This window comes from Montipora foliosa, chromosome 3 (assembly GCF_036669935.1).
Source record: "Montipora foliosa isolate CH-2021 chromosome 3, ASM3666993v2, whole genome shotgun sequence".
Classification (NCBI taxonomy): Eukaryota; Metazoa; Cnidaria; class Anthozoa; order Scleractinia; family Acroporidae; genus Montipora; species Montipora foliosa.
Genome location: NC_090871.1, coordinates 59,126,301 through 59,143,800, shown reverse-complemented (window position 1 = coordinate 59,143,800; position 17,500 = coordinate 59,126,301). Strand labels below are relative to the sequence as shown.

At 41.2% G+C, this 17,500-nt stretch overlaps 3 protein-coding genes across 3 annotated transcripts in view; 1 reads left to right on the top strand and 2 right to left on the bottom strand.

Annotated features, from left to right (window-relative positions):
• LOC137997809 (NLR family CARD domain-containing protein 3-like) overlaps positions 1 to 17,500 on the bottom strand; it is a 203,030-nt gene that overhangs the window by 130,994 nt on the left and 54,536 nt on the right. The gene's annotated exons all lie outside the window — the stretch shown is intronic.
• Positions 784 to 2,187, bottom strand: LOC137996175 (uncharacterized). Its single transcript, XM_068841595.1, has one exon. It carries the CDS (start codon positions 2,185 to 2,187, stop codon positions 784 to 786), a length of 1,404 nt encoding a protein of 467 aa, XP_068697696.1.
• Positions 13,231 to 13,839, top strand: LOC137996174 (uncharacterized). The gene has a single exon (XM_068841593.1). The coding sequence runs from the start codon at positions 13,231 to 13,233 to the stop codon at positions 13,837 to 13,839; it is 609 nt and encodes a 202-aa protein (XP_068697694.1).

The window sequence follows — 17,500 nt, the reverse complement described above, 5'->3', positions numbered from 1 at the left end:
TAACGCCTGCTTGATCTGCTCAAAGGCTTTTTGCTGGGGTTCAGCCCAAACCCAAACACTGTCTTTGCGTAATAATTGACGAAGGGGGTCACTGAGGTCAGCCAGGTTGGGAATAAATTTTCCAAGGTGGTTGACCATTCCCATGAATCGCTGTATCCCCGAGACATCTGAAGGGACTGGGAATTGGGCCACAGCAGTGGTCTTCTGTGGGTCCGCGTAGAGTCCAGAGCTATCAATGATGTGAGCGAGAAATCTGATGGATGATCGTGAAAACTCACATTTGTCATTAAGGGTCAACCCAGCTTCTTGTAAGCGGTGGAGAACGGCTCGTACGCGTCCATCATGTTCCGACTGGTCTACCCCGTGAATGAGAACATCGTCCATTTGACAGAGGGTCCCTTCCATGCCCTCAAGTATCTTGAACATAGTGCGTTGGAAGATCTCTGGGGCGGAGCTGATACCAAATGGGAGTCTGTTGAAACAAAAGCGTCCAAATGGGGTGACAAAGGTTGTGAGCAGTTTTGATTTGGCATGCAAGGGAATCTGCCAAAACCCACTGTTGGCGTCAAGTTTGGAGAATATCTTACTGTCTCCCAGTTTAGCAAGGTTCTCATCCACTGAAGGCATTGGGTGCATCTCACGCTGGACTGCTTTGTTAAGGTGAGTCAGGTCAACACAGATACGCACACTGCCATTTGGTTTAAGGACAGGGACGATACCTGCACACCACTCAGTTGGCTCTGTTACAGGCGATATCACTCCTTGCAGAAGCATTGTTTCTATTTAACTTTTTACCTTTGGAATCAGTGGATGGGGAATCTTTCTGGGGTTGTAGAGACAGAAAGGCTTATCATCAGGGCGAAGTGTTATGTGGCATTCAGTCTTAAGCTTTCCCAGTCCGCTGAAGAGTGCTGGAAATTCGGCTTTGAAATCTGTTGGGCCCGTGGTCACCTCTTCGACATCTTTGTCAACGCGTCTTATGAGTCCTAGTTCCACACAAGCTCTCCTGCTGAGTAACGAACTCTTCTGATTATACACCACATATATAGGCTCAGTTAACTTTGATTGTCTGTACTTAAGAGTTGCATAGAACAGACCTTTCACAGGCAGTTGAGTATTTCCAGGACCGCATAGAACCTGGGATGTCTTGGTTAATTCAACATCTTGTAGCCACTGGACATGATCGCTAAGGACAGTCACTGCTGCCCCCGTGTCAAGCTTGAAGCGTGTTGTACGACCGTTCACTCCTATTTGTGCAGACCAATAGTTCTTCTCACAACCGATCTCACCGAGGAAGTGTATGTCTTCCTCCTCTTGTTCTTCTACTACATGTACCTTTCTCGGATAAGGTTTCTTGCTAAGACAGACAGACTGAAAATGTCCCTCCTTGTTGCAGTTGTTACAAATAGTGTCTCTAGCTGGGCAATACTTCCTGTCGTGGCTCTGGCGGCCACACCAAAAAGAGGGACGGTCATTCTTGGAGGGCTCTTTTATGTATCCTTCGTTTCGGTTACGAGCAGGTGGGTTGTTTGTGGCTTGTTGTTTGTTGTGAGAGCGTGGCTGACTGACGTAATCAACTTCATTTTGAGTTTCTAGCCCACGGACAATGGTTCGATTTTGTTTTCTTGCTTCGGCTTGTCGGCTTATGCGAGCAGCGTCCGCGAGAGTGAGGTCAGATTTAGCTTGTAGGTGGTCGGACAGTGTATCATCGAGGACTCCAACAATAATTCTGTCTCTTATAAGTTCGTCTTTCAGAGTTCCGTAATCACAATTTTCGGCGAGGCGGTATAAATCTTGAATAAAGGTGTCCACGGATTCACCGGGGTTTTGTCTTCGTCGATTGAACCAAGCTCGTTCGACGATAATATTGCGGCGAGCTGCAAAATAGCCATTTAGGGCAGTTTTGACGTCGTCGAAGGAAGCGATTGCTTCGTTTATGTTTAACGTTTTGACGATGTCATCCGCACAATCCCCCATTGCATAAAGAAATGTTCCAACCTGTTCCTGGTTTGATTTGTTTTGAAGGCCAGAAGCGATCCGATAACGCTCAAAATGTCGAAGCCATTTGGGCCACATGTCTGCTTGATGCGGGTTGTTTGCTCCTTGAGAGTTTACAGGCTGTATAGGCGGATTAACGGGTGGAGGCGGATTTTCAACTGCAGGAGCATCTCCGGGTTGGTTTTCCATTCTGTCTTACGGGGTTGGAGGGGTCAAGACCGCTGCCACCATATAGTATCAGGCGAAGAAGAAAGGAGACTTTGATCGAGTAACGCAAACTAGCACGAGGTTTATTCAAGATGGCCGACCTATCAATCCCAGCATGCAATGCCTAATCCTACAGAGACTTATTATTTTGCATCATTGATAATGCTTTTGTTCATTCAGCTAAAGTAATCTCTCCTTCACCCGTGCTGGCCATCTCTTCAGTTAGTTGAAAATCTACATTAAAAAAAAAACACTGAACTCCTCACTGTTAGGGTCCACATTCCTAGAGGAGTACAATTCTTTAAAAAAGTTCCGTTCTTCATTAAGAATTTCTTTTGGATCATTAATCCTAGTGCCGTTATGGGTAATCAAAGATGATATATATTTTCGCCGGTAGTTTAGTAGTTTTATTATTGAAGTTTGGGAGGGTTTCAGATTCAAGAGGCTTCCCTTACGTTGCGATGTGACCTCTAAGTCCAGCCCTCAACTAGTGAATCTGTTACCTTTCACATCCCCATAGCTTCATTTAAGCGTTAACTGCTTCAATACTACAGTACGGCCCTAGATCTATATGATCGAAGTTGACGACATCAGAACCTGGAGAACTGATCAGTCCCAGGTACAACAAAGCGAGGACTCTACTGTGCCCACCGTTCTGCTGCTTCTAGCAATTCGAACTTTTGCTTTGTTTCCTTTCGATTTTTTTTTAATATAACATGTTTTATTGCAAAAACAGAAGCGCAACTTACAAATTGAATACGTACAGTACAGTACAATACCTCCACTACTTACAATGTAATAGTACCAATATTATTTATGTCTTATTTCATATTTCAGTATAGAGTGATATCTACGCTACTTGCAATACTAACAATACGATTTACACACTACATACAATACACACAATACAGCACTTACTGCAAAAGGTACGCGACGAAGAAAACATTGTTTTCATTAACTACACGTATATTCATCACAACTGCACAGTGTGGTCCACTTCTTTCTGTATTTATTGATTTTCTGTAGTTGTTGATTTTTTTCTTTATGCATGAGAAGCTTTAGTTATTAATTTCCATTAATATAAATACACAGGTGATTATACAAAATCTCGCGCTCTCATTGGCTCGCTATCTCGAATTATCAGCCGATAATCACCTCGACGGACAAAATGGCTGGCAGTAGTCGTTTTGCCACTGTAAGTGAAGATGATTTCGGGTTGAATTTTTTTTTCTCTTCTTTGAAATAATCACCTGTGTATTTCTACTAAAACAATTATTCCTATCAGATTTAGTGATTATCGGTGAATATTCACCGATAATCACTTCGCCTTCGGCGAATAATTGTTAATTAACGAGGGACCACTGTAATTGGCTAGGCTGTAGTGGTCTCCCTGCCTGAAAATTCGATGTATATCATTCAGTGTATTCTAGTTAGGCAAAGCTTAATAAAGAAATAAAAATGTCATAAACTGCCTTCAAATAGCGCTAGTTCATGCTGCAAATATCTCATTATCGTCCCTAGAATCTGCTTTTCTTTTGGCTAGCGCCAATAACACGGACTTTGGCTACAGCCAAAAGTACGCGCAGTTGCGTAATGGTATTTCTTTAAAGCTATTGATGACCGATATAGTTTCAAATTTCTGAGAATGCGCAAAGTCCGTGATTCATGGACTTCCTGCTTTGGTTGTGGCCACAGTCCGTGTTCTTGGCGCTGACTAAAAGAAAAGCGGATTCTGGGGGCGATAATGAAATATTTGCAGCTCAACCTTTTCAGAAGGTAATGCGCATGAACTAGTACTATTTGAAGGCAGTTTATGATATTTTTATATCTTTATTAAGCTTCGCCTAACTAGAATACACTACATTATATACATTACCTGTTGTAGTTTTTGCCCTATCTCGCAACAGGTTTTTATAGTTGAAGTGGTTTTCCAGCTTTGGTATACCATGTGGCTTTTTGGGCTTTTGCTGGAGGCTTCAGAGCTGTAGGAGAGCTTAAAACATTTTCCCAAAATTCTCTGTTGCAATTCAATCATGGGTACAATGTACCCAATGTATATGCTTCCAGTCCGCTGGGGGTAAATTGATCATTGTAAAGCGCCTTTGAGACGTTTGTGATAAAGGCGCTATATAAATGCACCACTTTACTTTCCTTTACTTTACAATCTCTCTTTCTTCAAACAGGAAATACGACGTGTTCACGCTATACAAGTGTCATCTACGTAGTTGCAGAAAAACAATGTCCTGGGATAACGCTATCTTGATTGGTCATGTAGCTAGCATACTTGCTCTGATAGTGTAGTGGTGATCACACCCAACCGCTAATCAGGGGGGAGACGTGGGTTCAAATCCCGCTCAAGGCATAAAAAGTTTTTCTCCCAATGAAAATGTCATTCAGGGGTTGTCTCGTCCTTGGTCCCTTCAAACTTCATATATGCAAAGTAAGAGGGTCTCTCGGGCCAACAGCGCATCACTCTCATCTCACTTCGCTCTGCATCTATATACATTTATCTGTGATCTTATACCTAGTTTTCTTATGGCTTATATTTGAATTTGAAAAAATTGTAACGGCAAATCATTTAAGTCCCTGAAGAAGTCAGGCCGTGCCTGAAGAAATATTGGTAAATAAAAAAGTACATCCTCACAGCTGTTGAACCAGCCTCGCAGTATCATTTTGTTTTGATTCATTCGTGACAGGTAGACGATCAAAATAGCTCAAGCAGTTTAATTGGTAGAAATTGTTAATTCATGATTGGCCAGGTGAATGACAGCGAAACAAAAGGGGCACATGGGAAGTTCTCGTTGCCCTTCATTTTGAAGTATAATGGGCTATCATCTTAGTCACGTGACGCGTCACGGGACCATTTGTCGAAAAATAGCATGTTTTTGAAGAATAGGTGACGGTTTTAGCATACAATATCAAATGAAAACACTTTTCTAATTCAAATTAATTATTTCCAGCTTTTCACGTTGAGATGACTGTCCACCATTCTTAAGAGTCCAAAATTCGGGCTTTAATAACTTATAATTCAAATTTTAAAACTCGAGGAAGATCATTCCATGGGTAGAAAGTTAGATATGTTAGATGTCTATCAGGAACGGTATTATATTTATCTGTAGCAATGAAATTAGCCACAAATTCGCTGATTTACGACAATGTAAAATTCTGATCACGTGATCAATATTATACGTTATGGCAAAAGAATACAACATTATTTATCTTCAAGAGAAATTTCATCTTGTTTCAAGCCATGTAGTGGGATGTATTGATCAACCACATTTTCCGGGCGTATTTTACACCCAGGCCTTATACTACTTGAGAGCGGATATCCAAGGTTCATGACCAAATGCCCCATTCGTTACTGAAATATTACAGCAGGATCAGCGGATCAGATAAAAAGATCAGATAAAAAGATCAGATTTGGGGAGGAGAGGTCTACATATAAAAATACTATTTGTCCTTATTTTTTGCATATCTTTTCCTTTAAGACACCACTAATGACACAAGAAAAGCCGTCACATGGAAAGTATCGGAAAAGAAGATTTTTGTTGAAGGTTTATAGATGCACCTGTAAGGTAACGGCCGAGATAAACCATTGGAGGGTCAATTCAGTAATTTACATGCATATGATTACAGAAATTATGGTATTACAGAAGTTATAAGGTTAAAGAAATTACAGCATTACAAAAATTACGAGGTTTCAGATGTTACGGGATTCCAGAAATTACAGGGTTAAAAAAGTTGCCAGATAACAGAAGTTACGGGGTTACAGAGTTTACATGATAAGAGAAATTACGGGATTACAGAAATTACGGAATTACAGAAGTTACGGGGTTACAGAAATAACAACATAACAGAAGTTACCAGGTTGCAGAAAGTACGGGATTACAGAAGTTATGGGGTTAAAGAAATTACAGAGATAATAGAGGTTAAATTAAGATGTTACAGAAGTTACTGGGTCACCAAAGTTACAAGATAACAGAAGTTCCGGGGTCACACAAGTTACGTGATAACACAAGTTACGGGGTTACAAAAGTTACAAGATAACAGAAGGGGTTACAGAAGGTACGGGGGTTACAGATTACACACATAGGTATGGGACAAAATCGTCCAACATACTTAGCCTTACTCATAAAGAAACACTTACAGTCGAACCTCCACTAACGGACACCTTCTGTAAGCGGACACCTCCCTACTGCGGACACCTCCCTAATGCGGACTGGACACCAAACCGCGGTCCCGGCGATTTCTCCTCCAAAACATTACATAATTAACCTCCCGTAAGCGAACATCTCTCGTAATCGGACACGGACACCTATTCAGGGTCCACAGGGTCTAAAATATCCTCCTGTAAGCGGACAGTAAACAATATCAAGAGAATTATTAACGAAATCGGTTTGATTTTCATGGTTTTATCGCACAATGTCCTAGACCGTGAAACGTTGTCAATTCGATTTCAATTTTTTTCATTTGAGAACATCAAAGTTTTCGTTTTTAAATTTTTCTTCAAGCCAGTCGCACGAAAATTTGTCTCCTTGAAATTTAAACTCGCAAGGCAATTCCATACCATATCCTGCTCCTCTCACGGATTATCCGCTTTCCCGTAATAATTAAGAAGCTTTGCTGAGTTAAACGCACGCTTCAGCCCGAACTCAAACATAGTCTAATGAACAAATGGCATCTTATACAAAACCAGCCCTTACTGAGAGAAATCTTTAAAAACCCTCCCCTAGCTAATTTCGTATAGAAAAGGGGGCTCTTTCAAAGATGTACTTGTTACAGCAAAGCTCTGAGGTCTTTGAATTTCCTATCTTGACCAATAAGAATCGTGTTTGGCCTGTCTACACCTTGAAATGCAATTTTCTTAATAAAGAGTTTTACATGTAAAAGACTTGTTGTGGTGTATTATATGCTCTCTATTGCACTTTTTTTTTTTTTTTTTTCAACCTCCCATAAGCGAGGTTCGATTCGACTGCATTAAGTCGGGACAATATACTCAGTGTTACACGAAGTTCTTAGTTGGTTATTAGAGGTTTCCACCTGACGTCATCGCCGCCATGTTGGTGGACGAAAACAAAAGATCTCTTATCAGCTTCTTTTGTTCGTCCACCGGAAGTCGTTTGTTGCTGTGTCTAGACGTTGGCTGAAAACGTCCTATTTGTCAATTAGCGTTGCAAAGCTGCCAGAGGTTTTTGTGTTGTCGGTTTATCAAGATATTACACATCGTTCATTCAGTGAATGAGGTGAGTGAGATTTGCGGGACTTTACAAGGTCTCACAATGGAGTGCTTGCATTTTTACGTTCGCTTTTAGAAGATTATCGTCTCATAGGGGGTGTAGGGGTGTAGGGATGGCGCAGTGGTGAAAGCACTCGCCTCCAATGTGGCCCAAGTTCGATTCCTCTACTCGGCGTCATATGTGGGTTGAGTTTGTTGGTTCTCTACTCTGCACCGAGAGGTTTTCTCCGAGTACTCCGGTTTCCCCTCTCCTCAAAAACCAACATTTGACTTGATTTGCGTTGATTTACAGTGTCCCTAATTAGTGCTCCAGCGCTAAATCAACTAGACTTTCCTTTCCTTTCATCAGGACCGAAAAGTACTGTATCGGGAAAAAGTTGCACCGAATAATCCTGAGGAAAATTATGAGAGTTCTCGAAAAGGCAAGACAGACCATATTTCATTTGCACAAGAATTAAGTGTAAACAGAAGCTCACGCTGTAAAAGTCGCTTGAATCGATGATTAACATTGGGAAAGAATTTTGACGATGTTCAGTTCATTCTTTATTTCTGACCTGTTACATAGTGAATTCTAAGAAGTTTGGAGTATTATTCAAGCTTAAAGCATGGTAGGATTTGGAAAAAAACAAGAGGAGGTTGCTCTTGTCGATGTCTAAGGGCCATTCATTTAAAATCCACACCCCCCTGTTGACGAGATTGTTCGAATTTCATCCCTTAAGAAGAAGAAGAAAATCAAAGTGCCCACACATTCCCCCCTTCAGAAAAAGTTGATATTTTATTTCCACCCTCAGAACAATGGGGATTTTTTCCAATACCCTTCAGAAATATTTGAAAGATGAAAGAGTGCCGACAAATGGACCCCCTCAGAAATGCTCTTCAGACCCCCCCCCCCCCCTCAGAAAATATCATCAACAGGGGGGGTGTGGATTTTAAATGGAATGACCCTAAGATTACATAGAGCAGTATTGTGTAATGATAATCGTATTTTTACAGAAACAATGAAGTGAGACCGAAAGAAAAAGTAGAGCTGTAGTCAAAGGTATTTGCGTCTCTCCGAAGTCGGTTCTTCTTCGTCTTCTTCATTGTCATCCCCTTCCACACGCCGCAATTTAACAGTAGGTTTTACGTATGTCAGACAAATTGTTCGTCGAATAACTTTCAAACCACATGCACCCCAAGCTCAGTGTGAGGGAAGCCAACATGGCCAACAAAAGTATAAGGACTTGTTTGGGAAACACGATAAAAGGCTTAAGAAGATAATTATATGAAAAAATTCTCATTTAAAAAGCCGTACTTTATTGCCATTGTGGGTAGTTTCCTTCCTGTTTGGTTATTTTTCAGATCCAACACGATTTGAGCCATTTTTCAATTTCTCAGTTGTCCACCATATTATAAATTTCCAAGGCTGCACACTCCATTCTTGGGAGCCCACTAAACTGAGTCAAATATTCTGAGATAAAATGATCCCATAGTCAAAAGTTCACATCAGAATCAATTGACAAAGATTGAACTTTCATTTCAACCCACTATCAATGCAATAGCAGTCGTGCAAGCAACCTTACGCACTAGTTTGTTGACTCGATCGCAAGAAAGATGTGCTTGACTGTTAAGTGCCCACGGCTATGACCGTTGGAGAACAAACTGAGCCCCACTGGGATAGTGGACCGTAGTTTGTCAACAACATTATTTTTTAATTCCCCTGGGTCTCCCAACAGGACTGTATTCCCTCAGATGGTAATAATTAAATTTCATTGGCTTCAGTGTTAGTTACTTCATGTTAGTTCTGCTAATACTGATCTTTATGCTGACGATACAACATTAACTTGTTCCGTCAATAATTGACGGAAAAAGATCGTCTGCAAATTTCCTTAAATGCAGCAGTTTCTGAAATAGTTCATTGGGCCACAGCTAACAAGCTTCCACTTAATGAAAGTTCTTACCATCTGTGACAAGCGTCTCTCCAACAGAGTCCCTAATGACATGACTATTTCTGTGCAAAGCTCTTAGGTCTGGAAATTGATAGGGAACTGACATTTCAATCCCATGTTGATAAGTTATGTAGGAAACTATCCCAGTGCATTGGAATTTTAAAAAAGATTGGACATTGCCAGCAAATAAAGCATATAGTTCTCTTTTACAATGCTATTATTAGACCAGTGATGTATTATGTATTACGTGTTATCTGGTCAAACTGTGTCTAGATCATGTTTTAAAGCTACAAAAGAGAGCAGCAAGAATCATCCTTGGTGTTGATAGTTATGCACCCTCTGTTCAGTTATTCAGCAACAGTTAAATGGCTTCCTTTCTTTGAGAACGCTAAACTAGCCAAGTGTTGTATCACATAGAAGCTTTTGCAAGGTCGCATGCACAGTTATCTTACAAGCTTATTAGTACTTACCACTGTGAGACTCATTCTAGACTAGATAAATTATGCTAAATTTAACACACAATGTAGCCTGTCCTCAAGTGAAATGAAAAACAGAAGGTGGAAGAACATTTAGTGTGACTGCATGCCAGGAATGGAATAAGCTACCTCTTCAAATGAGAAAAGCAGAGACTCTCAAGCAGTGGTTAAAAAAAAAAAAAAAGAGGTTGTTCCTGTTTCAAAAGCCAGGCAACTTCACCAGTAAATTTGGTTGCCCTGATAAATGCTTGGTGGTCCATTGGGAAATTGAATCACATGGTGTTGGAGCTTGTGTGCCCCTTAGTTCCAAGTGTGCGCCTGGTATATTTTTTGTGGAATTCTGGGTTTATTTTATTTTATTTTTACAATTTAATGGCATCAAAGGTAATACATACTAATAAGAATATTAATCAAATGAATATTAATAGCCATATGGATAATCCGTAAAGGAGTTCAGGATCCCATAAAAAAACAGATCACCAACGAATATATACTAGTTAATACAAAAAACGAAAATACAGTAGTAAAATCGAAATAAAATCAATAAATTATTCAACAATGGATAACTAATTTAATGTATTGTCCAATAAAAACTTCTTAACTCCCCGCTTAAAAATATTTACACTTACTGGCTTACGAATATCGTAGGGCAGAAGATTCCAGGAGTCAACTATCCTGTGAAAAAACCTATATTTGAGTGGATTTGTTCTTGCATATTTCTTTTTAAGAGATAAATCGTCATATTTCATGCATGCAAAGGGAAACCTCAGAAAGTGCATCAGCTGGAAGGATCAGAACCGCCTCAAACTAGTTCTCTCGATGATTTGGTTGATCCTTTTTCCTTCTCGCTGTACACTCTGAGCTCAGGCCAGCAAGGTATTGAGATACCCGTTGAACTGAACGGAACCTCTCTTTTAATGGAATTAGACACTGGTGCAGGCGTCTCAGTTATTTCAGAAGAAACTTACAAGAAACACTACAGTGGCATACCCCTCATGCCGTCCCATACTCGCCTACATGCATACACAGGACACCCACTCACAGTACACAGGCAACTTATTGCACACCTAAAGTACCAAGACCAGAGCGCCGACGTCCCCCTTCTTGTTGTTGAAGGCTCAGGCCCATCCCTTTTTGGAAGAGACTGGCTGTCCCAAACAAGACTCGACTGGACGAAGATCTGCAATATTCGCGTATCGGAGACAGACCTCTCACAGGGCGTGGCTTCCCAGTTGCACACAACTACCCAGAATCACCCTAACGTTTTCAAACCAGGCCTCGGAACCGTCAAAGGAATCACAGCCAAACTAGAGCTGGAACCTGACGCACGTCCCAAGTTTTGCAAGGCTCCTCCTGTCCCCTATGCTCTTCAGGAAGCTGTTGAAGCTGAATACAACCGTCTTGAGTCAGAAGGCATTGTCGAACGGGTGGAGTTCAGTGAATGGGCTACCCCAATGGTTCATGTTCCCAAGACAGATGGAACTACACGCTCTTGTGGTGATTATGCGGTTACTGTCAACCCTCACTTCACGTCCCTCAGTATCCAATTCCTCTCCCGGAGGATGTCTTTTTGAAACTGCGGGGTGGACAACGTTTCACTAAGCTTGATTTAAAGAGTGCCTACCAACAGCTCCCTTTGGATCCTGAAAGCCAGCAGTTCGTTACCATCAATACGCACGAGGTCTTTACCGCTACAAAAGGCTACCCTTCGGTATTGCGTCTTCACCCACTCTGTTCCAGTGCACTATGGACATCATCCTTCAGGGTTTAGATCAGGTGGTGAGTATACACGATGACATTCTTATTACTGGCAAGGATGACGAAGAACACATTAAGAACTTAGACAGCGTCCTCAGCCGTCTAGACCATTATGGCTTGCGACTTCAGCTAAGCAAATGCAAATTCATGCAGAAATCAGTAATGTACATGGGCTGTGTCATCTTTGCGAGAGGCATTTCTCCTACAGAGGAAAAGGTAGAAGCCATCCAACAAGCACCACGCCCTAAGAACCTCACCCAGCTGAGAGCCTTCCTTGGAATAATCAATTATCACGGCAAGTTTATCCGAAACCTGAGCTCTATCGTCCAACCACTCAATCAGCCTCTCCAAGGTAACCAAGAATTCAAGTGGTCCCCCCGGTGCAAGGAGGCATTTAAAAAGGCCAAGGACTCACTCTCATCCTCTCATGTATTGGTTCATTATGACCCTAGCCTTCCTGTTATTCTTGAGAGCGATGCAAGCCAGTATGGCATCGGAGCAGTCATATTTCACCGCTTCCCTAATGGTGATGAGCGACCTATCGCATATGCCTCCAGGTCCTTGAACTCATCTGAGAAAAACTACAGTCAGATCGAGAAGGAAGGCCTTGCCATTATTTTTAGGGTCACTAAATTTTACATGTATCTCTTCGGGCGCAAGTTTACTTTGCGAACTGATCACAAACCCCTGTTGAAAATATTTGCTCCGGATTCTGTGACTCCAGTTTTGGCTGCTGCTAGAATGCAATGCTGGTCCCTTCTTCTCTCTTCGTACCACTACGAAATTGAGTTCAAATCAACTGCTGAAGTAGCCAGCGCTGACGCCTTGTCAAGGCTACCACTTCAGTACAGGAAAGATGCAAGTGTGGAAGAGGAAATCTACCACGTGGCCCCTCAGCAGTTAAAACGACACCCAGTTTCTGTCGCAGATATCGCCAAGGACACATCTAGGAACCCTTTGTTAACGAAAGCACTGTTGCTTACGCAGAATGGTTGGCCCATTAATCACTGCGACGATCCTGACCTCAAGCCATACTTCACTCGCAGACATGAACTCTCTGTGGAGCAAGGCTGCCTTATGTGGGGTCTGCGAACTGTCATACCTCCTTCCTTAGGACAGACCATTCTGACAGAATTACATGAAGGCCATCCTGGAATTGCACGCATGAAATCAACAGCACGCAGTCATGTTTGGTGGCCGAAAATAGATCAGGAGATTGAACAGGCTACCCGTGAATGTCAACCGTGCAACAAAACCCGCAAGGCTCCTCGAGTCTCACCGCTTCTTCCATGGTCTTGGCCAACAGCTCCATGGCAACGTGTTCACGTAGATTTTGCCACCCATCAGGCAAAACATTACCTCATCATGGTCGACGCCCACTCTAAGTGGCCTGAAGTGATTGGTCCCATGAAAACAACAACAGCCGACTCAACCATTAATGCCATCCGTAATATTTGGCAAGATACGGTATACCAACCCAAGTAGTCAGCGAAAACCGCCACCCTTCCAGTCCAAAGAGTATGAAGAGTTCCTTCGGCAAAATGGCATTCAGCGAATTTTAGTCTCCCCTTACCATCCCTCTTCAAGTGGGTTGGCTGAGCGGTTTGTGCAGACTTTCAAGTATGCAATGGAGTCATCAGCTGACGATCCTGCAAGCTCTATACAGCGATGGAATCAGAATTTCCTCTTATCCAACAGAAGCACACCACACGCTACAACTGGCTCATCCCCTTCCAAGCTATTCTTAAAGCGAGAACTTCGCACTCAATTGTCTTTGGTTACACCTGATATTGGATCTCGCGTGGCCGGCCAGCAGGACAAAATGAAGTGCAATCACGACAAGTTTGCAAAGTTCAGGGAGATAGCTGTAGGCGACTGTGTTCTAGCACGTGACCACCTACCGGGACAGAAGTGGCAACCTGGTACTGTCGCACAGCAATCATCATCTGCTTCTTTTCAAGTCCAGTTGAACGATGTACGGAATTGGAGGAGACATGTTGACAGTGTACTTCGAAACACCCCCAGTTCTGCTGTGACTCATTCCAGCTCTGTCGAAGTTACATCTGATCAATCTACAGAAGGCGTTACCTCTCCCAGTACCGGGAGCAGTACACTCCCACCCGAAGAATCTGAATCAGCGGAGTTGCCAAGCACACCTACTCCTTCCACCCCTGCTCCGCGTCGGTCCAAACGTGCTACTAAACCACCACACAGACTGGTTGAAGAAATGGACTAAAACCGTTAAGTCTCCCCTTAATGACATTGAATTGTGCTTCTAATAGTTTTGTTCCTTTTCTTGAACTTTTGATCATTTAGAGAGTTTTCTACAGTTGTAGTGTACTTCCATTTCTTGTCAGGCACGACATTTCTGCGGGGAGGTGTTATAGTGTATCGTTACATTTGTTATGGTGTTAGTAATTCATACTGAGCCTGCAGTATGTTTCCGGTTATTGTAAAACCCATGTGCTCTTTGATTAAGACAGTTCTTAGTTGATCCGCCATCTTGCGTGCAGTTGTCTGTTTACCCGAGAACATAACACTTTCGACACAATAATATCAATGTGCGAGTTCCAGTTAAAATTATCAGTAGTTGTAACTCCCAAGTCTTTGAATTCTTTAACTTCTTCCAAAAGAGAATAGGCAAGGAATAATTAGAGACTAAAGATTGCCTTTTCTTTGTTAATCTCATAACTTTGCACTTTTCGACACTAAAAACCATGGCATTGCGAATATTCCAATGATGAAAATTATCCAGGTCCCGTTGAAAACAGAATTGATCACTAGCATCATCAATGACTCTTGAAATCTTACAATCATCAGCAAAAAGCACAATAGTATTTTCAGGGAGAACGACATCAGGTAAGTCACTAATAAAAACTACAAAAAGTAACAGCCCCAAAATGGAGCCCTGTGGGACACCACGCAGACTGAACTTCTAACCAGGTGGAGGAGACACCATCCAACACATGCAGTTCCTTGCCAACGATTACTCAAGTACACTGTAACTCTCACACCACTGAAGTAGGGAGCCAGAAATTCCAAAACTACAGAGCTTCTGCAATAAGATTGAATGATTCACTCTGTCAAAAGCCTTGGAGAAGTCTAAGAAAGCAACACCCAGCTGTCGTCCCTCATCCAAAGCTGTGACCCATTGACGATGAGTGAGGACCAATTGTGTCTCACAAGATTTCCACTTTACGAATCCATGCTGCCACTCAGATAAATAAGGCGAAATATGTGCATAAATACATGTAGCAGTATGCACAAGACGCTCCAAACATTTTGCTGGAATAGGTAACAGGGAAATTTATCTGTAATTTTCCACAAATTCCTTATTATTGTTCTTATGTATAGGAGTGATGTTAGCAGATTTCCACAAAGTGGGCATGAGTCCTGACCTTAGAGATAGATTAAACAAAATAATGTGACAAGGGAACCGACAATTCCTTCGCACAGATTTGTAGAATTCTGGATTGTATATTATACACACCAGGTGATTTATGGATGTCAAGCCTTCTTAGAATTCCCTGCACTTCGAATGCTGTAGTTGTAACGTTCGAGAGAGTCTGGTGCTGCTTATGTAATACAGTTTCTTTTTTTTGGCTCTGTTCTTTTTTTTTTTTTTTCGGACAACCAACCTTTTCACCTTTTTTACCAAAAAGTACCGGTAGTTGCCCAGTAAATCTTCTAGTCGTCTGGGATGACCGGGCTAATTTCAAGCACTGCTCTCAAGAGTTTTAAAAATTCTCTTTGGAACAGAATTTTTAAAGATCAGCAATTTTAAAATCATGTTTCATTATAAATATTTTGCCACAGGCCTGTAATATTTTATTGTTTCATAGTGTTGTAGATTTTTAATAATTTTATCGTACGCCCTTAATTATTAATCATTTTAATCTTGTAATGAGGGCCACTAGTTTATTAGTATTTACATACATGTATGCTATTTCATGCTACCCTCATTAAATAAAGACTTTATTTACTTACTTACTTATTCAGTATATCCATGGATGCACAAAATGTTTGTATTTGAGTTAGTTGCACAATATCCTACGAGAACAAAGTTTATTCGTGAAAATGCTGCCTGAGGCCGTAGGCCAAGGGCAGTTTTTTCAACACTGAGGTCACAGTTTTTCGCTAATAATACGGACCTACCCTAGGCCTAATAGCTAGTAAATAACTGATTAATTTTTTTCCTCTCTCTCTCCCTTCCTCTCTGAAATCACTTTTTTAATTGTTGACTCGCGTCACGCTTGATAGCGAATGTAGTATTAAAGCGACTTACAAACTGAACGTTTCAAAAAGAAATATATTTTTGTTTGCATTGTATTGTCAAACCTCTTGTCTAATAGAAAGTTACTTTTGTATGTAAACGGATTCGGTGTCACAAAAGAAGGAAATTTAAGGACATCATGCAAGCTCAGCTGGATGAGAAAATTACGCCCACTTTCAGAACCAATCAGATTGCAGGATTTCTTGAATTTCACCCACTCATTTACTGAGAACAAATAATGACAGTTACGATCGCGAACAGCCAACTACATGTATGTACAAAGTCCAATTAACTAATAAAAGGGGCATGAAGATAACTTACAGTACATCTAAGAATTCAAATTTATTCTCCTCAGTTTGTACACTATTGCTTTTAGCCATCGAATGTTTTTTGTCGACACAAAGGAGGCATGCACTCATGTCGGGAGAATCAGAGGAACAAAAAAAAATTGTTGTTTAAAAAAAAAATTGTTGTTGACAAACTATGATCCACTAAAAACAACGAACAAGACCAATATTTTCTGAGCAGTCCAGATTTTGCAATATGGGCAGTTAAGATGGACCAGTCATGAAGCAGCATATATAGGTTGCCAAACTGTTCCCATTTTCTGTTTTCATTTTCTCAGACATAAAAAGAAAAGTGCAAGAAGTGTTTTTCATTTAGTCATGTTGGTCGGAGTTCCAGTACAAATTTTACTTTCCAGAACCATTAGTAGAAGAAGGCAAAGAGGTAAGACTCAAGCAATAGAAAATCCTGTGCAAGAGAGCAAATGTAATAAAAACCTTATGGAACTAGCTTGTCCAGTCCGTACTGGGAAAGCAATCAGAATTCTCCTCTTCATCTTTGACCAGTTTGCCTATATAAGCTGAGCTGGCTGAGCACCGGACTCCTGTTAAGCGGGAGGTCGAGAGTTCAACTCTGGCAGGACCAACACTCAGGGTCTTTAAATAACTGAGGAGAAAGTGCTGCCTTTGTAACTACATCTGCAAATGGTTAGACTTTCAAGTCTTCTCGGATAAGGACGATAAGCCAGAGGTCCCGTCTCACAACCCTTCAATGTTAATAATCCTGTGGGACGTAAAAGAACCCACACACTTGTCGCTAAGAGTAGGGCACGTAGTTCCCAGTGTTGTGGTCTGTCTTCTGTTGTGTATCATGGTTGGGAGGGTAAAAAAGGGGCCACAGTAATTGGCGCAAGCTGTTGTGGCGCTCTGCCAGCTTGACTGGCAAAGTTAATAAAATGAATTAATAACTACATGTACTTATCTTGATTTTGTGATTGGAAAAAGGAATGGCTTCACTGAAAATGATTCAACTTTGAATGAAATGCTCAAAGAGGGCGTTGGAGTTGAACCTCTTCCTTGCAATATAGCTCCAAAATGCTTCACAAGTGCAGGTAATAATTTTGAAAAAAGATCTAGGAACTCTGATAATTAATAGAGGCTGGTTAGGATACTGTGATCTTTTTGAAAACCTTTTGAAGAAGTTTCCTTTAGAGGAACACTGACAAGGAAAAAAGTGCTTCCCTGTTAAATAACTAAATATGTAAACATTTTTCTCACCCTTTTCATGGTATTTTGTGTGATATCAAGCTGGTTACACAAACATTATTTACCAATGTTAG

Coding starts and splice junctions, on each gene's coding strand:
- LOC137996174 (XM_068841593.1), top strand. CDS start 13,231: ATGGAGTCATCAGCTGACGATCCTGCAAGCTCTATACAGCGATGGAAT.
- LOC137996175 (XM_068841595.1), bottom strand. CDS start 2,187: ATGGAAAACCAACCCGGAGATGCTCCTGCAGTTGAAAATCCGCCTCCA.